We start from the raw sequence: 25,973 nt of genomic DNA, 5'->3' as shown, positions 1-25,973 counted from the left end.
TGGGCCTATTTAACAGCACACAACCTCTATGAGCCTTTCCAGTCTGGCTTTTCGTCCATTACACAGTATTGAAACTGAATCAGTTCTGGTGTACCTCAAGGTTCTGTCTTGGGCCCGCTTCTTTTCACTATTTATATGTTACCAATTGGACAAATAATCAAACGCTATGGGTTTAACTTCCACTGTTATGCTGGTGACATTCAGATTTATTTTTAGCACACCTTCCACCTCAGTGTTTCCTCTGCCTACATTAACAACTTGCATGAAGAACTCACGCTTTGGATGGAGGCAAATTACCTTAAATTTAACTCAGGTAAAATGTAAGAATTACTGATCAGCTCTAAATCTGTTGCATCTAAACTATCCGGTCAACTAATTGATTTGGATGGTGACTTGATAATGCCCTCTACAGTTCAAAATCTTGGTGTTCTCATTGATCCCACTCTTCTCACATTGGTAAAGTGGTACAGTGTTGTGTAATGTTCTTCCTCAAAACATCCTCCCTTCTCTCCTTCAAAAACCTGTTTGTTTTTTTCTCTAAATATTACTCCAGCTCTCGGTCTGTAAATGGTACCTTGTTATGGATATGTTATTTGTTTGAATCCCTCTTTGTATCTCTAAACTAACTTCATAAGCGACCTCTGTATATTACTTTCAGCCTTTGGTATGTGTATTGTGCTTTGATGTTGATGTTTATTTGGTTCTGTTCCTTAAACCTGCCTTTGTAAAGCGACCTTGGGTGTCGCAAAGGCGCTATATGAATAAAAATTATTATTAATACCTCTGAGTCCAGACCTTAAATTCATTGAGTCTTTGGGATGTGCTGGAGGAGACTTTACAGAGTGCTCAACTCTTGCATTGCACAAGATCTTGACCAAAAATTGATGCCCCTCTTGATGGAAATAAATGTTGTGATGCAATAATGATCCAGTCAGAGACTCTTAAGTATTTGCCTATTTAAATTGAAACAGCGACCTTTTTTTGGCCAGGCAGTGCATGAAACAACAAGGTTTTTTTTTTTTAATGAAGGTTATGTGTAATGTGTCCATAGAGGCAGATAAGAGACCATGGTGGGTCCATGAGTATTGTTGATGAGGCCAGTTGCGGATGGAAACAAACTGTTTTTGTGGCTTAAGGTTTTAGTCTTGATAGACCGCATTGCCTTGAAAAGTTTGTGTCCAAGGTGAGAGGGGTCAACCACAATCTTAAAGGGTTAGTTCACCCAAAAATGAAATTTCTGTCATTAATTACTCACCCTCATGTCGTCCCAAACCCGTAAGACCTTCGTTCATCTTTAGAACACAAATTAAGATATTTTTGATGAAATCTGAGGGTTTTTTTTTTTGTCCCCCATAGAAAGCAACGTAATTACTGTCTTTCAAGTTCCAGAAAAGTAGTAAAGACATCGTTAAAATAGTCCACGTGACTACAATGGTTCAACCTTAATGTCATGAAGCGACGAGAATACTTCTTGTGCGCAAAAACAAAAAAATAACTTAATGACTTTATTCAACACATTTGTCTCTCCCATCATTCTCCTACGCTATTTACGTTCAGCGCTTCCAGGTTCTGACAGGGGAGAGATGAATTTGTTGAATAATGTCGTTATTTTTGTTTTGGTGCACAAAAAGTAGTATAAAGACATCGTTAAAATAGTCCACAACTACACTGGTTCAACCTTAATGTTATGAAATGACAAGAATACTTTTTGTGCGTAACCGTCACATCCTTTTGTTTTTCGTGGCAAAAACGTCCCGAGTCCTTCACATAAAAATCAGTCTACATGCTTTCATAGACAACCTAGAAAGTCGGGGAGGGTCTCGTTTTTAAGTTTTGTTACAAGTTGTTCATACATTGGCAATACAATAGCGATTAATATAGAACATTCTTACATACAGCCCCTTTAAGTTTCATTATAGATCATACACAAGTGAGACAATAATGAGACCTGCATTTGGGTGAAAGAAAGCAACATTTATTTGTAAAGTTACAAGAAGTACATACCGTGGGTGTGAAAACTTCACAAAACAAAACCTGAAATATACTTAATATCCTGATATTTTCCCAATGTTCCTCTTCAATGCAAGTTAATTTATTGTACATTTGATATCTAAATGCAACTTTCGCAGCAGAACCTCACACTTAAGGGTGAACTCAGCATTTCTTAATCTTCAGGCATGATCTCTTCATCATACTCTGTCATAACTGGAATATATCACCTTGGCCTGAATGTTAATATCTCATTGTCATTGGCAACAATTTGGCTGAAGTTGTATCAAATCTGAGCACTGATATTTACAGTTGAAGTATGAAAAAGTGAAAACAAAACTTAAGGAATTTTATAGAATGAGTTCATTCTAAAAGGAGAGGTTAACATGGAAAAGACGGAATATCAGTCACTGAGCGGAACGCATACAGAACATCAAAACGTCTATGTTACAACATTTTTGCAACGTTGGTTATGAATGGATCATGATTGTCTTGTGGGCAAAGAAAAAAGCAAAGCAAAACAAAACAGTGCAGATGTGAACTTAAAATGAATCTGTGCTCGATGCTATAAAATGCGAGTGGTGGTACTTCAGTAATATTAAACAGTCAAAAGTGTTGCATGTACGGAGTAACAGCAAGGTATAAACACTCCAAAGTAAAAGTACAAAGTTGAGGCGACTGGCATCGGTCGGAACAGATGTTAAAAGCTGCCATAAAACTCTGAATGGGTCCGTGGAAACCAAATAAAGTTGAGCAATTTCCACACAGAGAGGTTACGAGAATTCACGTCGGATCGTACAAATAAAAATGAGCTACTAAGAAGGGGAAAAAGCAACTAGAACGAGGGGAAAAACAAAGCAAAACTACAAATCTACCACAACTAATAATAATAATAATAATAATAATAATGATAATAATGATGATAATGAGGAAGGGCAGTCTGGAAACACACATACATACACGCACACCTCTGGTTGGCGTGTTACCGCCACTCTCACTGACATCATCATAAAGCAAGAGAGCACGACGGCGCCTCTTACGGTCAGACACAAAAACAGCGAGAATCTCACCTGTCTGTCCTTCGCATAGGTGCGGCGATCTCCTTCTGCTTTCTTTGAGGTGCAACTGGTCATTTTCACACCTTTAACTAAAGCGATTCGGGATATGACGGCGTCCTGATTGGACAGAATAGAAGTGGGAGGGGTTTACTGTGATCGACACATTTGTCTCATAATAAATCTAAAAGATTTCAGCACTGATGATCTCACACACTGAAGTTTTACCCTTGGAAACCTGATTTTGACATTTCTGACTGACCCAAGGCAAGAATCCTGGTGGTTTCGATTGATTTTTTTTTTTTTTTTTTTTTTGATTTTTTGCAGCAAGGTAAGAGATTTAAGAAGCCACATCTAAATCAAGCAGGCTAATCGAGCTGTTCTACTTCACTGCTTTTATTCTAGTTGAACAAAAAACCATTTTAAAAGAGGAAAATAAGAAAGGATAGATCTGTCGGCCCCTTCCGCGTCAGCTCTGCAGAGACAAAACATATTAAAAGAAAAGAGAAAGCCATTTCTACCCCCTTTTTGCTTTTGCAAATCACCTAGCAGAGAGCGGCTAAGATGTGACGGGCCCTCCGTTACGGCACCTCTACCCTCCCGGACTTCAGGCGGAAAACTTTCCTCAAAGTTGAATCGTCCTTCAGAGTGCCCTAGCACCTTCGTTGGAGACCAGCGTGCTCGGAAAACGCGAAATTAAACGCAAAACACTCGCCGCGGGCGTCCGTTCTCTCAGAGATGTTCGGTGGTAGAACCTGAATGTCAGATCTCAACTTTGAGGGGAACTCTATTTTCCCAAAAATCAGCTGCTTGAAAAGCGTTTATAATTACTTTAAATACGTCACCCCCTCTCTCAGCTCGTGGAGACGACAGAGCAAGCGTGGTTTTTGCAGGTAGTTTTAAGAGAACTTCATCTTTACTCCGTCTCTGTTGGCAGGGCAAGGCCTGAGGCTGACGTCGGCAGCCAGGCGAGAGAGAGAGGAGGCCGGGAAGGGCCCCTGCGCTCTAGGAGCCTCCTCCACGTTGCGGAGTTGCAGATCGAAGATCTCGTGTTTCGTCTCCTCCTAACACTGCGTCTCCCCTCTCCTCCCTGTCCTCAACGAATGGTGGATGTAGTCCGCCACTCACGCGTTCTCTTTCGTCCTGTCCAGCTTTACTCCCTCCTGTGATTGGTTTGATTCTCTCCTGTTGCTCTCACACCATGGTGCTTCAGTTGTAACAGTGGTAAACGGGCATCCATGTTTGTTCTTTTTTTATATTTACCCATATTTAAAATGCTGATGAACTAAGCTCAGCACAGGCCTAGCTCCTGTTCCAACAACCTGTGGACAGAGAAACACAACACCATTAGCAATCGTCTTACTCTGCGACAACATGTTTTATTCCATGCATAAATAGCCAGACAAAAGAGCAAAATGGAACAGAATAAAAAAAAAAAGATTTTGAAAGGTGTAGCTGCTTTTAAAATTGCTCAAAAATAGCATCAAGTCTTGAAAATGGTGTTTTAAATAAATTTATGCATTTTGGTGTCTAGGTCATCCAGGCATCAATCACACCAACCAGACGAGTAAATTAATGTACATTACCATTCAAAAGTTTGGCGTTGCTAAGATTTTATTGTTTCTGAAATAAGTCTCTTATGCTCACCAAGGATACATTTATTAATTAGGGCTGTCAATTTAACATGTTAATTAGATTAATTAATTACGCACTTTTTTAAATTCTTTTTTTCTTTATTATCACACTTGCTCCAACCCAGACCTATGCAGGTCATCTGACATTTCAAGATTGATTACAAATATGATGCAGGGCAACAACTCACTTTGTGATGAAGCCTATAGAATTTAGTTAAAATGTCCCTAAAATTCAAAATATGGGGCAAAAAAATGCCCGTTTGAGTTTTTGTCCCATATTTACATCATATGATATAGTTAAGCAATATGACAAAAGCAACGAGTGCAATATCACACGAGTGCTGTTTTTCTGTCCAGAATAGCAAATGTGATACTGATTTTATACAACAGTTCAATAAACAAGAAGTCAATATTGTGTTATTTTAGACAATATTGTCTGTTTTGCTCAATTTTGCCAATGAAAATATGAAGACAAAGCAGAACTGTTCGTCTCTGAGCAACACACAGAGGCATTTCAATTCTGAATCCACGTTTTGAATGAGTCGGGTGAACCAATGATTCATAAAAGAGATTTCTGTCTCAGAACCAATGATCCATAAAAGAGAATCATTTACTTCACTCCTGAATGAATCAGCCGTTTGAACAAATCAAATGAATCAATGAATGACTCAATGACTTAATCATTAAGACATTTACTGCCACCTACTGGCAGTTTTAGTTTCTTGTTTAGAGTATAATTCAATTAAAAAAAAAAAAAAAAAAAATCATATTTCAGTAATATTAAAAAACAAACAAACAAAAAAAACATTAAAGGTATAGGTAATCCAAAAATGAAAATCATTTACTCAACTTCATGGTCCATAAAAAATGTATGTGTAATAAATTCTATGCTGAATCAAATAAAATATTTCTTTCTGAATCTACTTTTTGTAATGTCTGTTTGATGTTTTACACAATAATGACTTAAAATTATCTTTTAGGGGTAATTTCTCAGCCAGTTTGATGTGCAAATAATCATGTAAATAATTAGATTAAAAATTTTAATCACTTGACAGCCCTAATTTATTTGATAAAAAAAAAAAAAAATCAATATTCAAAACAGTTGTTTTCTATTGTAATATATGTGAAGACTCCAGTCTTCAGTGTCACATGATCCTTCAGATCATATGCTGATTTGCAGCTCAAGAAACATTTCTGATTTTTATCGATGTTGAAAACAGTTGTGTATTTTTTTTCAGGATCCTTTGATGAATAGAAAGTTCCAAAAGAACAGTGTTTATTTGAAATGTGAAGCTTTATAAATGTCACTTTATCAATTTAATGCATCCTTGCTGAATAAAAGTATTAATTTCTTAAAAATATATTCATTTTACTGACCCAAAACTTTTAAATGGTAGTGTATGTGTGGTCTTCTAAGTTGTGTGCGTTGTTGTCTTACACTCTAGTACTGTGAGAGTCCAGTCACTCCTCCGTGCTGATATGCCCTTTCGCCCTGGTAGGTGGAATCCTGGGAGAGCGCCACATCCATCTGGGATTTGAACTCGTCACCCAGGTAGCTGTCCTGTTTCACACAAAAGACCCAGACAAAACTTAAAACTACAGAATTAACACGGTAAAGTCACTTTAACACAGACTTAAGAGGCTTATAGCTTATATAAAATAGTGAAACTTCAATATGCAAACTACGTTTAAGCAATTCCATGTTTCATAAATAAAAAAAATATATAAAAAAATTGATCTTGACTGAAAACTGTTAGTTGCTTCATTTATGATATGGGCAATAAAAGGTCATGATCAAAAGCAACTTTCCCCAACACTGCTAGCAGACCCCAAAAATAAAATTATGAACTCAAATCCAAAATCCCTGAACTGAGACTGGTGTTAAAGTGTGTGTACCTGTGAGAGCTCAGGCTGGGACAGTCCGGGCTGGCTCATCTGTGAAGGCTGGCTCATGGTGATGTAGCCCTGGGTCAGAGGACCCTGAGAGAAGGGCTGGGACACCAGATCCTGACTGGCCTGGCTGCTCGGCATGTTGGCCTGCCCGCTGCCGTGGTTACCCGTGCCACGGTTCCTCTGACGACCTCCACGACCCCCGGTCTTACCTTTAGGAGCACCGCGACCTGTAAACAGCAAGAGAGAGAGAGAGAGAAATATTTAATATTGTGATCAGGGTTATTTTAGTATCATTGAGATTCGTTTTTATTTTTATGTTTTCCATTTTAATTTTAATTTAAAGTTTAAGAAATTTTGGTGTTTTGTCTTTTATTATTATTTTTAAATACATCTACGTAGTTTTCTTATTAATTCTTTCTTCAGTTTTAGTTTTGTTATTTTAGCACGTCAAGTTAAACTAAATGAAAAAGATTTTTTTCCTTTAAATTAATTAATTTTTTTTTTTTTTTTTTTTAAATATTTTGATATTTTGAATTAGTTTTTATTTTTATATTTTCTATTTTCATTTTAGTTAAAGTTTTAGTCATTAGTTTTTTTCTTTTTCTTCAAGTTTGTCATTAATTTTTATTTTAATTTTAGTTTTTAGTACATCAAGTTAAACATAAATGAGAAATGTTTTCTTGGCAACTAGCTGAAATAAAATAAGTTCATGTTTTTTTTTTTTTTATATTCTATTCCAATTTTATTTCAACGTTTTTTCTCCATCTCTGTTCCAAAAGCCATATTCTACATTATTGTGAATTGTTTTCAAGAAAAAAGTCCACTTATGATCTTAGTCAAGGTTTGCTGCTTAAAAAAAAGTCATAATTTAGTGTTTCTGGGGTTTTCTCTCACCAGCAGCAGGTCCGTTCACCTGGCCCAGGTACCCAGGCGGAGGCATGGGCGGCATGACCAGATTGAATGGGATGGGAATGTTCATGGAGCCCATCGGGTTCGGCCCAGTCCCGATCATGCCAACCTGATCATGTGTCTGGAAGTACATATTAGATGGACGTCCTGTAAAGACAGACAAGGAGTGACAAATCACATATATTTTCCCCACAAAATAAACATTTCAAATGCAGGTTCATCATGAAACAACACTGGAATCATCAGGTTGATGCTTAAACTATCCAATTAGATTAGTTTATATGTTAACCAACAAGAAAAATAAGCAACTAAATTAATTCATTGCAACTGCAGTGTGTTGATGAGCAAAGGTACGTCATCACATTCTCACCAGTGTTGCTGCGGTCATACACAGATCCAGGAATCATGGCCTCTCTCGCATCATACATGGCAGTACTCATGAAACGAGCTCCCTGAAACACACAATTCCACTATTAGGAAGAGGGTTTTGCAACTTATGTGTGTCTTGGTTGCTTCTTTGAAATGTATTGGTCACTTTGGAGGTGATAATTTAAAAATTGAGTGTTACAGATGCCAGAGGAAATCTTGATAGGCAGTCATGTGTCATACTCACAGGGTTGATTGTGTTAACCAGCTTGCGCGGTTTGCTGAACTGCATGAGACTTTCTCTCAGGTTGTTGAGCGGACCCTCCACCAGAACCTTCTGCTCCTTGTAGTAGTTGAGCAGGTGGTTCCACAGAGGCTGCTTGGACAGAGCCTTAGGATTGCCCACAATGATCACGCCATATCTGCACACATACACAAATTTGTGTATATGATTAGAGCATTATTTATACACAGTTTCCTTGATCTTTGTTTTCTCACTCAAAGTCTGCTATTGTTACCTGGCTCTGGTTAGCGCCACATTGAGACGACGTGGGTCGTTCAGGAAGCCGATGCCCTGGTGCTCATTAGCTCTGACACAAGACAGGATGATGAAGTCCTTCTCTCTGCCCTGGAACGCATCCACACTGGCGATCTCCACCTCCTGTAGACACACAGAGGCATCAGTAAATCACTGACATGCTGCTGTCTGAATGCTCGATGCCATTACTTCTACAGCCCTGTGTCTCTATCTAATCACTTTTTACCAAATACGAGGAAATACTCTTTTCTTCTCACCCTAATTTTGCCAAAGTCTAAATGTAGGAATCATTCTTAAGAATGGTTTTTGAATCCAGTCCCAGAACAGATTTGGGTTCAATAGCTCGGGCTGAAATCCATCTGCAAGGATGTCTAAAAGCAGTTTGGACTTTGTACCTGGTAGAGTTTGGTGTGCAGTGAGCCGCTGAACTGCATGTACTGCACCAGGTAAGAGCGCTGGCCCTCGTACGGCGTGATGATGCCAATCTGGTCAGGTTTGGCTCCGGCCTTCAGCAGACGGGTGGTGATCTTCTCCACATTAGCAGCCTCAGTCCTGAATACAGAGAAATGATTTTATCAGACCGGCCCTTTGAATGAGCTTTATCTAAGGCTGGTAAGGATTGTTTATGAACGAGCTTATGAGAAATATAGAATATGGCTTTAATTTCAGTTAGTAGAGTCTCTGATTTCATGCAGAATTACTATAACGTGATGCCGTTCAATACTGAGGTTGAAAATTATATCATGGTAAAGATTTTAGTCATATCACCCTCCTCTGAGTAATTTAAATAGGAACTGCTATAAGGTCAACATAATGATTTATTCCCCAAGTAAGCAAGCCAGGAGATATATTGTTTGATACTAACTCCATATGGAATATCTTGCTGTTTTGAGAAAGCTCTTTGTATTTCTGTGTGCAATGTGCATCGGATATGAGTGGGGCATGTCTTTTGAAAATGGGACATCACATTCAAATCTACCTGTTGAGATAGGAGGTGCCAGAGCTTGCGATCTCCTCCTGGCCCTGGGTCACATAGAAAAACATGGGCTTATCCGGCTGAGGCCACTGGAAGTCGAAGCCTTTCTTGATGCGATCAGCTGGAGCGGAACAGAACATTATTAATGCGGCTTCACAAACACAAATACTTTGTTTCAATACACTATCGGTCACAAAAAGTTAGGAATAATTACTGTTTTTTTTATGTTTTTGATAGAAGTCTCATACTCACCAAAGCTGCATTTATTTGATCAAAAATACAGTAAAATGCAACTGTCTGAGAACTAATATGCAAACAGAAAATAACGTACCAGCAGTGACCCCGTTCTGCAGGGAACCCTCGTAGAAGATGTTTGAAGGGAAAGCGCTGAGCGCCGGGTGCATGCGGTACTGCACCTGCAGACGGATGGGTCTGATGCCCAGGACCACCAGCCTCTCAAACAGAGACTGAGACAGACCTGCTTTAGCCGCCTTCTTGCACATGACCACAGGACCCAACTGACAGTGGTCACCCACCAGAATCAGCTGTCAAAGAGAGAGCATAGTACTGTTACTAGACAGAGAAAACAAAAGTATATACCCAAATTTTAAGTACAGTATTTTCCTGAAATTTTTTTAATCTTCTGAAACCTGCTGCAACTTATATTCCAAAGCGGCTAAGACAATAAAATTAATGCACGCAAAGTGCACACACATATTTATATAAATGTTTAATCCTTTCGTTCACGTTTAATCCCTATATTCACATCCTCTAATATGGTAAAGTAGAAAAACGCTGTATATGAGACATAAAATAAATAGCAGTAATCATTATTAATGATCTTCCAATGAGTCAAGTGCTGGCAAATTAGAAGTGACTGGTTTGTGCATTTGTACAGAAATGTTTTATCTCAAAGGTTTCAGTTTTTATCCCGCCATACATTTAACTTGAACACAGTTGGTGCTTGACAGCCAAGGTAAGGCACATCAAGTTTATTTGTATAATGTGTTTCCTACACGCTGGTTATACTTTAAAATTTCTTTAAGATTAGTGTTTACAATAAATGATTATGTTGTGGAGGAGAAGACGTTTATAGAGCTTTTAATATTTGCAAACATTTTGTTTTATTAACTGGTATTTTTAATTATTTCCTGAAAAAACAGTATATTTTGATTTTGTAAGGTCTGTGTGCTAACATATACAGTTTGTAAATTAGTTACAAATTAATAAACATCTGTCTAAACAAAACACCAGGTGTCCTGTCAGATACCTGTTTGGCCCCGAGCACCACCGGCACCATGCACTCGGGCTCCGTAGCCTGGGTGCTTTCATCGATGAGAATGGAGCGGAACTGCATTTTTGCCAGGCGAGGGTCACCCGCACCCACACATGTGCAACAGATCACGTCTGCATTCTGAGAAAGAAGAGACAATGAGATGTTTGCAGGCCTCTGTCATGGGGTTGGCTGATGGATCATTCATTCAAAGCAAAAATCCTGCTTTTATAAAACATTGTGCATTCATGTTAGGAGTGTAACAGTACAAGTATTCATACTGAAACATTTCGGTATGGGTCTTTCGGTTCAGGCACGCATGTGTACCGAATTAATGCATGCATTGTTTTAATAACTGCATCTGCTGAAATTTTGCAAATGCATGAGACAAAATAATGGAGGATGCAGAGTGAGTAAACCTCATTTTAATAAAAAAAGGGGGAAATAAAGCTATTTTATGTTGTGTTTTTCCTCTGCTGTACCGTAAACAAACCAAATCATGACTTCAAAACCGAGGTACAAACCAAACTGTCATTTTTGTGTATTGTTACAACCCCTAGTGCATGTTAATTGCAGGGCACCACAAAAACATGCGCCATTTCCTGAGCCAAAGAACAGCTTTTAAGCATTATTGTTCTCTACTGCCTGCAGAGTTTATATAAACAAGGCACTGAAAACTCAACTTCAGACTCTAGAAACGCTTCATTTCGCTGTGAATACTCCAGCATTTAGTGTCTTTAGTGTTTTAAAATGAAGTCAGACAGGTACCATGAGCAGCTCTCTCTCTGCAGTTCGTTTGAGAGCTCGGTAACGTTTCTCATCAGAAGACGACAGCTCGCCAGTTTCGTCCTTCAGCTGCTGCAGTTTCTGTAACTCTGGCATGCTGTAGAAATGACAGGCAAACATTATCCTCTTGAAATCTCTGCCACATTGTCTACCATCTACATATGCAGCATTCAAACTGAAATGGTCAATGCTGGGTTAAGAGGTACAGATTTTGAAAAACCCTTTAAATCTTAAACTCAGTAAGAACAGAAATGTCTGTACCTGTCCATGTTGCGGATCTGATTGTGGAGAGCCAGGAAAGACACAGGTGAATCTATGGCCTCACGACTCTTAGCACACAGACGAACCACCTTCAGCCCCGTCTGATGGATCTTTTCAGTTAGCTGGTCCACTGCGATGTTACTTGGAGCACAAACCAGCACTGGACTAAATCATGAGATGGACACAAAACAAAAGCATAAAATTATGTAATATGACATCTTTAGTAGACAATCACATCTGTGTGGTTCTGATTTAATATGAGTATTAACTTGAAATAAAAATGAAATCGTGATATGGTATAGAGTGGCTTGAGCCGCTGCAATTGGGAACGCAATATGGACCAACAATCTTCCCAAACTTGTAATGAGAAGCATTTATCAACCCTAGTATTAACTAAATTAACCAATTCAATGAGGCGTTTATGTCAACCACTACCATGAGAGGACGTGTCTTACCCATTGCCCTGTCTGGCCAGATGGTAGACAATGGTGGCAGAGGTGACAGTCTTGCCGGTTCCTGGAGGCCCCTGGATCAGACTGAGGGGTCGCTGCAGTACCGTTTTCACAGCATAAACCTATATTGTGCCAAAACAACCTGAGTTTCGGAAGCTTGTAGACAAAGGGCAGAATGAGGTGAAGGGAGTTTGGGAAGCTCTGTACCTGTGAGTGGTTGAGGTCTGGCAGGCCCTGCGCAGTGAAGCGTTTAGGCAGCTGGCATTTGATGATAACATCTTCCACCTCATGACCCAGCAGCTTGTGGTAGATGTAGCCAGACACAGAGGTCTCATCCACAGCAAACGTCTTCAGGGCGCTCTGCATTCTACATGACATGATAAACAAAGAGCTGAACTTAGTGTCCACTAGGTCCCCCGAGACTACTTTAAGTAGTTTTTCCCCATACAATTACAAATAATCAGGACTGGAGCTATTAATCTTCAAAAAAAGATACATAAAAATATCATACAAGGAGTCCTTAAGACTCATGTGCGATATATGCATCTAATGAAGTCATACAATAAACTTTTGTGAAAAATAGACAAAATTTAAGTTGTTAAATTTGCATTTGCTAATCACTGATGATCTTTTGGACAGAAAGCTTGAGTCTCCATTAATTGTAATCGCATGCCAGGGTTATTATAGTTAACTAAACTAAATAAAAATAAATAAATTTAAAAAAATTACATGAAATAAAATAAACGTTAAATTAAACTTTAGCTAGTTGCCAAAGCAACATTTCTCATTTATTTACTTTAACTTGATATACTATCAAGTAACTACTAAATACTATTTAGTACTACTGTAAATACTAGGGGTGTGATGAGATCTCATGCCACGAGATTACAATGTGACAAGATTTCTCGTCGAGGTGAAAAGCTGTCTTGCGATATTGCCATGACGGAGTGTGAGGGTAAAATTAGGATAGAATATGCCACCGCTACGTTTACATTACTCCATTGTCGTTTTGCTTTTTACAGAAATAAAAAAAAAAACCCATTTAATTCAGTTGGATAACGGTCGCTTCAATCCCATCCAGCTCATCAAACACGAGCTGCCTGACAAGACCATGGCGGAGGGATTCGTTCCACAACAGAGCCTAAGCATCTGACAAATGTCTTATCTTGCAGAATGCGCGCTCAACACCGCCGCTCCCTATTCACAGAGTATGCGCAATCGAAAGCAAAAGTAAAACACGAGTGCGCATTAAAAAAAAAAAAAACACATTTTCAAAGCGGCTCCCTAATGGATGCAAATATCTCCCAAATATGAAAGCTGACTTAGGCTAAGTTATGTAGTTTTAACCATCTCTCAGCTCTGTATCATGCTTGAAGAAAAATTTGGTCTCTATTTGCACTTTGAATATTGAGAAAGTACTTTGATTATGGTTGCACTTATTGTTTGCACTAAGACTAAGAGAAAAATGTTATTCATTTTTATTTATAGATCTATTGTTTTTATTTCTATGATCAATTTGTGAAATGGAGTTCAGTTAGGAGGTCAAAAGTTGAGTTTGTGGCAAAACCTTTTAACTGCATATGATAATTCATACTCAGAAAGTAGAACTGAAATGACATTCATTACAGGATGATTAGTTTGGGATGATACATTTCAAATGCACCAGCAGACTATTTTTCTATTCATGAATTTTATCATAGAGGATTTCTTAAAAATACTGTGTAAAAATCTTGTCTCGTTCTCGTGAACTAACGTTGTGTCACGTCTCGTGAGCTACCCGTCTCATCACACCCCTACTAAATACTCCAACAGAAATAAAATTTATAAAAATAACAATTGCATGGTGAAGCCAGTTTGTTCTTCATAACACCATCCACGCAAAAGAAAAAGCATTTAGGTTTGGATCGACATGCAAGTAGCAAATATGTACTGCATAAATGCAACAAAACACATGGAAATGGTTTAATGGACTAGCAAAAGTTTTAAAAAAATGATAGGAGGACTAACCTGTCAAAAGATGTCGACTTCCAGACAAAGTCTACCTGGAAGTTGTGCGGCACCTCCACAGGTGCACCTGCACTGCTGCGCAGCTCGATGGCAATTTCATCTCCATAATCTGAGAGAATCTCGGTTAAAGAATCAAACGCATAATACTTTTGTACTTCAAAACAGCACAATAAGGACTACTGATTTTCTGCTGATATAAAGGGCAAAAACACGATGCCAGCTTGTTGTGAGAATTTTGCTATGCAGTTGTTAGAATTTACTGAGTGGTTTCAATTATGTAGCTATGCAGTTACTAGGGTGTTCTGGGTGGTTGCTTATCAAATCATTAATTCTAAGTATGAGCAATGCTGCCTAAGCACAATTAAAGATAATAGTAGTTGATAATAATAGTTGTCATTGTGTAACAGCTAGTTTGATCCTGAAATCTTTGCTGAAAGGATGCTGTCCGGGACTTTGATGACGTGTCCGATTCCTTTCCATAGCGGAGCCAAGTCTCCTTTATAGCGCAGACAGATCTCGTCTCCTTGCATCAGTCGCATGTCTGATAAAAATCACCGCCACAGAGAAAACACTGTCAGATAAACCACATCTTGGGGATTTATGTTCTAATAACAATAATAGAGCTATATATATCCATCACATACACACTACAGCAACACAAACACACATGCACGCACACACACACACACACACACACACACACACACACACACACTTGGGCAGACATGTCCGTGCACACATCGATGAGGGATGCATGGGACACGGTGTTAGGGATGGGATGGATATGAACCACTGGTAGACACAGAAGATGTTGAAAGTGAATATTACCACCTGAGTCCGTCTTGGGCAGAGTGAAATAAGCTATCCGCTTTTTATTCAGCCCCAAATCCCACCTCACTGTTATATTGTCTTGAGTCTGAGGTAAAAAGACAGGAGACAAGCAAAGAGAAAACAGCAGAATAAATATGAAATGTTTCAACACTTGCATTGACATTTTAAATACACATATGAAAAGAAAAAACTCATGCACAAGGAAAGATCACCTAAAAACGCATCTGAATGTCCATCTATCTCTTTTTTCTTGCAAAAAAGTGCAACATTCTTGTTCCACAAATAAAAACCCCATCCATTTTCTCAACATCAAGATTTTTTGCAATAACGCAGACCTATGAACTTGGATGTAAAGAGATACGCTTTTGCACAAGCCACAAATCAGTGTGATTTCAGCTTCATTCTTTATAAAATCATGTATATTGAACCTATAATACTTAACAGAAATCATCCAATCACAGTCGGCACTGTTACCACAATAGCAGAAATCATGAGCCACTTTTCCACCGTCGGGCCAAACCTTTCTCTGTGCTTAACCGTTCCATTTCATGGCTGATAACAGAGCTCTTGGGAATATAATACAAATGTGTCAGCCGTTACAGACGTATGAGATGTAAATAGCAACCGCATTATGGAGGATGATCAGATATCTCTTTTAATTTTATTATTACCTTGTTCACTTCGCTCAAATAGCACGTTTGGCCAGCTACAGAGAAACTGGAAGCCAGGCAACAGATAAGCGACCAATCCTGAATGGTGACATCACTACACGCATTCTACCGGCACAGTAGCCAACCGTGCTGAGAATTCCAGCCCAAGAAAAGTTTATAATCGTGCCGTGCCGAACCAAGCTCAAGTGGAAATACAACTGGAACCGTTCCTTAGTGTTCTTAGAGCCATTCGGCCCGGCGTTGGAAAAGCTGCTATGGAAATCTTGCCTTACAGTGACCGTACACTCCAATAATCAACACATCATATCTTATACTTAGAGATAATGGTTTAGTCAATAGTTTTATATTATTGTGGATTTGATTAAACCATTCACAGTCGCTCATTTCCTCAAAAGACATCACATCCTGTGCATTTGTCTTTGTTTTGATTTTCAAACACCTGTTTTTGCTTAAATTTTGTTGTAATTTTAAAATTAATCTCAGAGCTGGATGGTTTTGTTCATGGCTATTAAAATATTAAAATAACACAATCTTCATCAGCATATTATTAGTACTAATACATAATCTTTTTTACAAGTTAACCAGAGGAATAGGAAAGTCCCAAATCAAGTTTATGTGCCCCCGATCAGAGTCACTGAATATTGAGAATCTGCCGATACTCAGTCCCGATCCGATACTTGTATTTTCCTAGTGCTTGGTGCACACTTCAAATTATATTTATATAATTATTTGTGCTGTCAATCGATTTTAAAAAAATGCACATGTTTTCTGTAATTAATCGTGATTAAAAACATTGGAGTTTTAATTTCATATTGTAATAATTTCACAGTTACTCTCCAAATTAATGTAGAAACAACTTAAAGACAGTATATTTTAAATATTTGTTTAATGGCATCTTTTTATGAATGAAGGTCAGCATCACTGATACTAATAATGGTAATGATGTCTCTATGAAATTGATTTTAAACATTAATTATAGACATTAAGCATAACTGAAAGCTATCAATTTCAACATATATTAGGCTTTAGAAAAACTTAATTTAAGTGAACTTAAAACAATCTTCACATAAACCCATTTTAATAAATGTCATATTTAACTGTCTAACAGGTAGGAAGTATACAGAAATTGAATAAAGTTATCAAACACTTTACAGTCTTCACTGCATCAATTCTAAATTAAATATAGATTAATCCTTATTAGAGCTACAATTTTCTCTGCTATCTTTGTTCTTTGATGAACATTAATGACAGACATCACAGCAAGCGGTTTATTAGGCTGCTGTCACTTTAAGAGCTGCTGAACATGACGCGGATCTCATTTTCTCACAACTCTTTCACTCTCAATTAAGATGTTATTTAACTTATTTAAGACTGATCTTATGAGGATACTCAATAAAACGGGCATTTGGGCATAATTCTCTGCATCTTTTTGTGCACACAGAAACGACATTCACAGACAGTGCATTTGTCTTGTGGCGCGTAAATGGTTTAAAAGCATTTGTGTGAAAAAGAGCATGATCATAATATAATGCTAGCCAAATTATGAAGAAAAAAGCATGTTAATTGCATTAAATAAACGCGTTAAACTGAAAAAAAATTAATCGCATGCATTAATGTGCCAATTTTGACAGCACTAATATATGCAGTATATATATATATAAATATATATATATACACACACACTGTATAAAGACATTGGTATATGTAAATGTTACAATGGTAGACGTTGTAAACAGATGTGTGGTCACAATTATGAATATGGGACTAGAAATATAAACGTCTTGAATTTTATATGTACAATAGACACAATAATTGCAACAAAAAAAAGGTGGAGATAAGGTTAGAAACTATGTAGCTCCAAGTGTCAGAATGCCAATCTGTCAGTCAAGTCCGAAGCAAGACGCAACCCATAGCCAACACGTTATGGCATCAACATCTAAGGGTCTTTTTACACCTGATCACTTCATGCGTTTTCTCTGATCAGACAGCTATCCAAACGTATAAAGACCAGGTGTAAATGCCCTCCGAAACGATTTAAATCCGATCACTCAAATCACTTCAGGAGGTGGTCTGAAACGTATTCCAGACTAAACTGGACAAGTGTAAATGCATCTGGTTGCAGAAACCACATATGTAAATTTTACTCCTCCCAAAATGTTAAAAAAAATAAACGTGTGAGAGTGTGTTATAAGCTATATCTTTAGTCAGATATGACAGCGCTACTGCAACACGCATCGTGGCACATGAGTAACTGAGTATCTCTTCAGCAAGCCGACGCGCAAACTGCCGCAAATGAACCTGAAAGCAACACACAATCATCTTCATTAAAAGTAAATGATCTTACCAGTTCTGATGCCGCTCTCTCTCCTATTGCGGTCTTTGATCTTGTAATTAGCTGATGATAAATAAAATGCAGCTCATATCTGTTGCTTTCGTTGATATGAACTCCGTTCAATTTGCATATAGCGTGGCAATTGAAGATTCTGATTTATATCCATTTTGAAGAGACACATTTATGTGGCCAAATGTAAATGGAATCATTTTAACAAATCAGATAGCTATCCGATAAGTATAAACACATGAAGTGACCAGGTGTAAACAGGCCCTCAGATAGTCTGACAGCAGATAAAAAAAAAATTAAAAAAAAAACAGTAACTAAATGACTTTTGAGTGATTAGTTACAAAAATTGCGCTAAATACGGAAGCTTGAACATGCGTGTGTGACCCACTAGAACAGACCTCATTGTGTCTCGCGCCTCACGCATGCACATTTGAGTTTCTTTTCCGGCTGGCGAACCCACTTGAAGGAGCATAGCGCCACCTACTGCACGACACCCGCGCCAGCTGACGTAAAATAAAGGATCAGGCTTAGGACAGCCGATATTATCAGTAAAAAAAAAATAAATGCCTAATCGGGCCCGATACCGATCCTTGAGATCAGCTCGGGACATCCCTACACAGGACTAGAATTGGAGAGCAGAAAAGTTTTCATACTTGGGACTCTTTGAGTTTCTTGTCGTAGTCAGCCTCTAGTTTGACCAGCGGCCCAAAAATGTTCTGGTACTGATAGGCATCTTCGTAGCGTAGCAGAACGTGCTGAGGCTCCTCATCCACTCCAGGTTTCTCCAAATCTTCTAGGGTCGCAGTTGGGTTTTCCTACAAAAATGATGCAACATTAGGGTGCTCAAAACTGCAAAACTCAATTCTGCATTTTTGCAGTGCTTTCACTCCATAAGAAAGAGGTACATCACAGTACCTTCCAGAGTTCCTCGAGTTTGTTAATCTGCTGGGCCGTGATCTGACGGGCCCTCAGCTGCTCCTGCTCGGACGGGATCTTCACCAACCAGGACAGAAAGCAGCGGTCCTGGATGAGCGGCTGCCACTGAGAGCTGTCCCAATTAATGTCCTTCAGACTGCTTTGACTGGCGCACGGCTGCCTAAACACACAAACAAACACACACCCATGAGACTGCACATGCTTGATAACAAGCACAGCTTCTGATAAAACCAGCACCAGATGATCAAATCGACTGTTGTGGTTTCACAGCTTCAAGTGGTGTGATTAAATTTACATGAAACATTGTAAAATAATTAAACCAGGTTTAATTTTCTAGTTAAAAATGGGAAAGAATGTTTAATGCATTGTTTTTATTCATGCATTAAAATTATTAAAAATGACAAAATTTATATAATTCATAAAAATCAAATATATGTGTTTTATTATATTTATGCATTTATAGGGCCCTATGATTTCCGAGACGCAATCATGGAATCTAGTCATAAAAACAGAATTTACTGTATAACGCAGTCATGGAATTTGTCAAAGTTTTGATAAATACATACAAAGTATGTCAGTGCACTTAAATAAAATCGCGATATAGACTAGCGTCTGTGAATATTAAACCGCATAAAGACTATTTAAATATGAATCCTGCATGTTCTGCGTGTCTCTGTGTGAATGAATGGCACGAACGGGTGTTTCATTCACCACACACACACACACACACACACACACACACACACACACAATGAAGCATGTGTGACACTTGCTGTGTTTTTGGCCTCTGCTGCCTCACTATATGAGGACATGAATGCATGAACTTCATCTCCAGAGCCGCTCTGAGAGTCACTTCATGAGCATGTTACCTTGTCATTTGAGAAAAACTATCATCAAAATCATAATCCCGTCAAAATAAAACTTCGGTTTAACTTGTGACAGAAAGAAATTGTGACAAAAATATATTATTATTATTGGACAGTAGAATGTAGCTACATCTCAATATAATAATACTACTACACTAATAATAAGCTATTTAAGGAATAATCACGATTTTTCTTCCATGTTTTAATTTTAGCAATAAAGCTCTGTTGTGCAGCATTTTGTTTGACACTTTTTTTTAGGTTAATAAATAAAAATAAATTTTATGCAATCATTTGATTGCCAGAAAAACTTAAACACAAAACATATAGAGCCCTATTATCGTAGAGCCCTAAAAAAATTTTTAACGCTTTACAATACGGTTCATTAGTTAAACATTAGTTAATGTATTAACTAACATGAACTAACCATGAGTAATACATTTGTTACTGTATTTAATAATCTTCGTTAACGTTAGTTAATGAAAATACAGTTGTTCATTGTTCGTTCATGTTAGTTCACAGTGCATTAACTGATGTTAGCAAGATTTTAATAATGTATTAATAAATGTTGAAATTAACATTAACAAAGATTAATAAACGCTGCAGCTCATTAGTTAACATGAACTGAATGTAGTTAAATAATGAACCTTATTGTAAAGTGTTTTTTTAATACATTTTGTTGTTTTTATTAATTAAATTAATTAGACATGCTTTTTGATTATTCAAATTAATTAAACCATTAAAATAGAATCCAGAAAACTTGAGAAAACACAGAATTTGGTAAAAATAAAACGGAATTTGAAAGGAGAAAAAAAGATGTATTTCATAGGGCCCTAAAAATATAATTTTTGTTAAACTTTTAATAAATTGTTGTTAAAATGTTTTCGTTTCATGATTTCAATCAATTAGACTAATTAATTAATTAGAATGGAGTTCCAAATAAATAAATAAAACTTGGAAAAATTAAATAGGAAACAACGGAATATGGAAAAATAAAACAGATTTCATAGCGCCTTACATTTATCTAAATTTTAATAAGCACATCAAAAGTAATTATGCTAGCACACGAGGCACATAACGTACAAGTTTCTTACACTCACGCCCAGTTTCATTACGTAAAAATGAAAATACAAGCAACATTAGGGACTTTCCTCATTTCATTCATTCCAGTAAGCATGCACTATCACACATGAAAGAGTTTAGACACTCAATAGTAACGGTTTAAAAGCCTTAAAGTAACCTTGTAAAGGTTACAGGTTGTGTCGTATACATACCATAGAGAGAAAATAAGAAAAAAAAAAAAAAAAAAAAAAAATTCAAGCAGCTAGATTTACTAAATCTCCCTTTTTTTAGTGATGTCTAAAAGACATCAATTCAGATTTGGGTCAACCTAATCAGAATAAACTCCTATAATGAGTTTCCTATAATTATTGAATTTTATCCACAGAAACAGCAGTTTGTAAATCAGAATGAAGCGTTGTGCAAATGAGAGGTGAATTTCACCTGCACAGAAGCACCACAACGGAGTCTGCTTTAGCCGGGATGAAGCCGAGCAGGAAGACATTACGGCAGCCGCAGTTATAGCATTCCAGAACCGTCTCTCCCAGCGGTCCGTCCTTATGCAGCGTCACCTCCTTGCATTTGGCCCTCACCAAGTGGTTCACAATATGACTGAGAAAACAAAAGTCATCAGCCTTTAAGTGGTAACAATGCTTTGGTTTGAATTTAAAGGGATAGTTCACCCAAAAATGAAAATTTGATGTTTATCTGCTTACCCCCAGGGCATCCAAGATGTAGGTGACTTTGTTTCTTCAGTAGAACACAAATGACCGTTGCGGTATAAATACTGTTCGGTTTCTCGCACAAACCGATCGTTTCGTGTCTTAGGACATCAAGGTGTCGTCACGAGCAGCAGGGTTTAATTTGGATTTGTCTGTGCATGTTTTTTTATTCTCATAGATGGTGTTACCGCTTCAACGCATTATATGACTGACAGACCGAAACGGTTGGAGTTAAAAATCATCATTTGTGTTCTACTGAAGAAACAAAGTCACCTACATCTTGGATGCCCTGGGAGTAAGCAGATAAACATCAAATTTTCATTTCTGGGTGAACTATCCCTTTAACAACACAGACTTAATCGAATTGGTGGACTCACCTGCCAGAGGTGTTCCCCCGGCCATTGCAAAACCATTTCTTGCTGGTGTTGCAGTAGACCACACATGCTGGATCATGGATGCCACAGTAACTGCAAACATACGAAAAAAAAACAGCCCACAGAATGATTACTGTACCATACTAGTACTGCGAGTACACATATACATTTGCATTTAAGAGTTTGGGGTCGGTAAGATTTATTCATGCTTTGAAAGAAGTCTCTTATACTCACCGAGGCTGCATTTATTTGACTAAAAATACAGTAAAACAGTTATATTGTGAAATCTTATTATATCCATTTCAATATATTGTAAAAGCTAAATCAGTCTTCAGTGTCACATGATCCTTCAGAAATCATTCTAATATGCTGATTTGCTGCTCAAGAAATATTTCTGATTATTATCAATGTTGGAAAATTTTGTGGAAACCATGGTGCATTTTTTTTTTTTTTTTTTCAGGATTCTTTGATGAATAGAAAGTTCAAAAGAACAGCATTCATTTGAAATAGAATCTTTTGTAATATTATAAAAGTCTGTACTGTCATTAAAATGGTGAAAAACTGCTGAAAATAATGACAAGATATATCATCTTAAAGTATATATATACACACACACACATATATATATATATATATATATATATATATACATATACATACACTCACATACATATATACACATATATATATCATTTATAGCCTAAAACCTTACTAATAAGAAAGAAAAAAAAAAAAAAAAACAATCGGTCATGCATAAACTTGAAGGAGTTTGTTTGTATTAATGATTGGCTGACTACAGTTGCCTGGGACACCTGTCAATTATACAGCACACTGTCATTAAACAAAGAATACTGTGAGTGACCAATGAGAGGCAAGTGTTTCAGAGAATCAAATCATGCAATATTCTATTGCTGTCCCAATTCGCCTACTTAAGTATGTACACTTTTTGTGAAGAAAAAGTAAAGTAGACAAGTTTTGGGACATAGCTAAAGTTAAAGGAATAGTTCACTTTCAAATAAAAAATTCCTGATAATTTACTCACCCCCATGTCATCCAAGATGTCCATGTCCTTCTTTCTTCAGTCGAAAAGAAATTAAGGTTTTTAATGAAAACATTCCAGGATTATTCTCCTTATAGTGGACTTCACTGGGGTTCAATGGGTTGAAGGTCAAAATTACAGTTTCAGTGCAGCTTCAAAGGGCTTTAAACGATACCAGACGAGGAATAAGAGTCTTATCTAGCGAAACGATCGGTCATTTTCTAAAAAAAAATAAATAAATCAAAATGTATATGTTTTATAGGCACAAATGATTGCATCACAAGTGCTTCCACCAGAACGCTTACGCTGAATGTCCTAAGCCTTCCCTCTTCAACTTACGGAAAAAACGGAACTGGCGCACGCGTTCGTTCCGTAAGTTGAATAAGGATGCAATTTTTTTTAGAAAATGACCGATCGTTTCGCTAGATAAGACCCTTATTCCTCGTCTGGTATCGTTTAAAGCTGCACTGAAACTGTAATTTTGACCTTCAACCATTTGAAGACCATTGAAGTCCACTATAAGGAGAAAAATCCTGGAATGTTTTCATCAAAAACCTTCATTTCTTTTCGACTGAAGAAAGAACTACATGGACATCTTGGATGACATGGGGGAGAGTAAATTATCAGGAAATGTTTATTTGAAAGTGGACTAATCCTTTAAAATTAAAGTTAAACAGTTAAAATCCTCAACATTTCATTTAATTTAATTTCCTACTGTATTGGAGAGGAAAGAAGTAGCATGTGTGTGCATGATGATGCATTTAAAAGTTAATGACAAAAAGGATTTTTATAAAAGTCCACATTGTTGTTGCAGATGAAATATAAAACGGATAACATTAAACAAATATTTTTTATCAGGTTAAATACGATGTCTTAATCACTCAAACCCCTTTATCTAAACCGTCGTTCTCACATATCCGCCATGTTTGTAGTTTTTAACACTTTTTATTCATGTTTGTAGTTCTGAACCGAATACTCCTCCAAAGCACAATGGATTGTGGGCAATATTTGCCATTTTAGTGTGCATGGAAATAATAGACCATCTGGGGACTTTTGGCAAACTCTTTTCAACATACTATGCTTTGGGACACACTTATTGTAATCTTACATATATAGGATGGATAGTATGCACATTGGGACGCAGGGTATATCTCTCACAGCTATAGACATAATTATGGTATGTGAGATCAGGGCAGGTGTGTCCTCATCAGTACCTGCAGGCGTGCACTGGCAGATCTTTAGTGTAGTAAGTATCTTCCTCATCCTCCTCAAAGTTCAGCTCAGCCAGAAGTTGGCTGGTCTTCACCACCGCATCCTCTCCGTTGGGCAGAACTCCATCCGGCCCGTTCACCTGAACACACAACATTTCACCTTAAAGCCACTATTTCTACAAAAGAAATCTTTAAATAGTACAACAGTGAAAACAGGTGATTCAATCCACTGCACAAGGCACATAACCCTCAAATCACACACATCTGCAACTTACACCAGCAGAAAACTGCAGCACAAATACACACCTGGTTTATTTAATCAATGTAACTTACTCTGCAGCATATACTTTAAATGTTCTCACAAAACACACTTGAAAGCTGCAGTTAATTCACAAAAACCTGATGAAACGCATCTTATTATTAGAGCAGACAAATAACAATATAGTTAAATCATACACCTACTATCCCTCTAATCAAAAATTCATACTAAAACCTCAAACATATTCTTATAACACCAGTGTAGTTCACAAACGAAACACGCAATCACACACGTGTGATGCAACTACTGACATCAACAAGCCCTAAAATACCACATAAATGCTCAAATAAGATGAATAATTTTATTAATAACGCCAAACAGTCAATAAATGTATCCTTGAATGCACATAAACACATCACACATCAGTGGCAGAACCTTATTTATAACATCAATAAAGTAAACAAATATCTGACCACACACACCTGACAGCTGTAGCTAACTCAAGCTATCTGTAATAACACATCTCTGATATAACGTGCTGTTTAATATTTTAAGAACTTTAGTTCATTATTAACACCAGTGTACTTCATAAAAGTCCCTCTGAAAGTACGAAAATACACCTGGGATCTGCAGCTAACCAACCAAAACAAGCTACTTGACATATCACATCCTTCCTCGATCATAACGTAGGAGTTAGCATATTTAGTCGAACTTATTAGAAATAAAATTTGTGAAAATACTTATGTAGTTGACAAAAGTCCCTCTGACAACTCTCTCTCTCTCTCTTTCAGGCGGCCTGCTGTCGTTGCTAACGCTACCGCGCGGCTAACGCCTGCTAGCTCGCCATATTTGGACTCAAACGCGTTCTGGGCCGCCTGACAGAAGGCTCATTTGTGTGTTTTATGGGTTTATACCTGGTTGTCGAGCTGACTCTGGGTCTGGCCCTGCGTTTGGGTCTGGCTGGGCAACGTAAAGTCGGTGAACTCGAACTCGGAGCCCTGCGTGTCGGCCCCGAGCAGCTCCGCTTCCTCCGTGTCCAGGAAGGTGAGCGTCTGCGAGCTCGGCCCGTACGCCTCCACACTCATCTTTTTCTGGCTCTATTGACCGCCTTTTCACAGAAAACACCGAATAATCCCTCAGAGATGCGGGAAAATAACCGACCGAAGCGCGTCGGGCGACGTTTGTTTTGGTTCGAAGTGAAGAGAAGGAAACGGCGCGCGACGGGCTCGTGCAAGAAATGAAAGCAAACGATTCCGGAGAAGATTCGACTCCCACTCGAGAGCGCGACGCACGGTGACGTCACGGGCGAGCGCAACGGACGTAGAGCGCACAGAAGCCAGTGACGTCTACACAGATTTGCTGTTTTGCAGGAAAAGGGCTGTTTTGTAAATATTTTGCTGTCATGGAAATACAGACCATTTTAGAGCTTCTGTTAATGACACGTCGTCTAGAAATAGAGGTCTAGCTCTTTCTGAAATATATATTATATAGCTTTATGCAAAATATTTTGGCTTTGCAAGTCAAAATA

At 37.7% G+C, this 25,973-nt stretch overlaps 1 protein-coding gene across 2 annotated transcripts; it reads right to left on the bottom strand.

The window, feature by feature from the left end:
• Window positions 1–1,953: 1,953 nt before the first annotated feature.
• On the bottom strand, window positions 1,954–25,737 carry upf1 (UPF1 RNA helicase and ATPase). 2 transcript variants are annotated; one of them, XM_051913018.1, is made up of 24 exons: window positions 25,360–25,737; window positions 24,190–24,326; window positions 21,940–22,029; window positions 21,285–21,452; window positions 18,898–19,078; window positions 18,636–18,797; window positions 14,968–15,055; window positions 14,582–14,680; window positions 14,140–14,248; window positions 12,340–12,499; window positions 12,136–12,254; window positions 11,681–11,845; window positions 11,402–11,516; window positions 10,631–10,774; window positions 9,692–9,905; window positions 9,364–9,481; window positions 8,780–8,936; window positions 8,365–8,507; window positions 8,094–8,268; window positions 7,851–7,932; window positions 7,466–7,627; window positions 6,575–6,798; window positions 6,117–6,239; window positions 1,954–4,366 (listed from the first exon to the last, which is right to left on the bottom strand). In XM_051913018.1, exons 1-23 carry the CDS (start codon window positions 25,528–25,530, stop codon window positions 6,120–6,122), a joined length of 3,303 nt encoding a protein of 1,100 aa, XP_051768978.1. In that variant the 5' UTR covers window positions 25,531–25,737; the 3' UTR covers window positions 1,954–4,366; window positions 6,117–6,119. The 2 variants fall into 2 exon arrangements, with proteins under 2 accessions (XP_051768978.1, XP_051768986.1); XM_051913026.1 differs by having other exon boundaries at window positions 14,971–15,055.
• Window positions 25,738–25,973: the final 236 nt, after the last annotated feature.

Source organism: Ctenopharyngodon idella, chromosome 2 (genome assembly GCF_019924925.1).
Source record: "Ctenopharyngodon idella isolate HZGC_01 chromosome 2, HZGC01, whole genome shotgun sequence".
NCBI classification, from domain to species: Eukaryota; Metazoa; Chordata; class Actinopteri; order Cypriniformes; family Xenocyprididae; genus Ctenopharyngodon; species Ctenopharyngodon idella.
Note: the sequence above shows the minus strand (reverse complement) of the source record. Positions and strands in the feature narration are given on the sequence as shown.

Excerpts from the sequence above, each read along its gene's own strand:
- upf1 (XM_051913018.1), bottom strand. The coding sequence starts at position 25,530 with ATGAGTGTGGAGGCGTACGGGCCGAGCTCGCAGACGCTCACCTTCCTG. Across the intron at positions 15,056-18,635 it reads AGAAACTCAAAGAGTCCCAA|ACTCAAGACAATATAACAGT; the intron begins GTATGAAAACTT and ends TTTTTACCTCAG. Across the intron at positions 14,249-14,581 it reads CGTCATCAAAGTCCCGGACA|ATTATGGAGATGAAATTGCC; the intron begins GCATCCTTTCAG and ends AGATTCTCTCAG.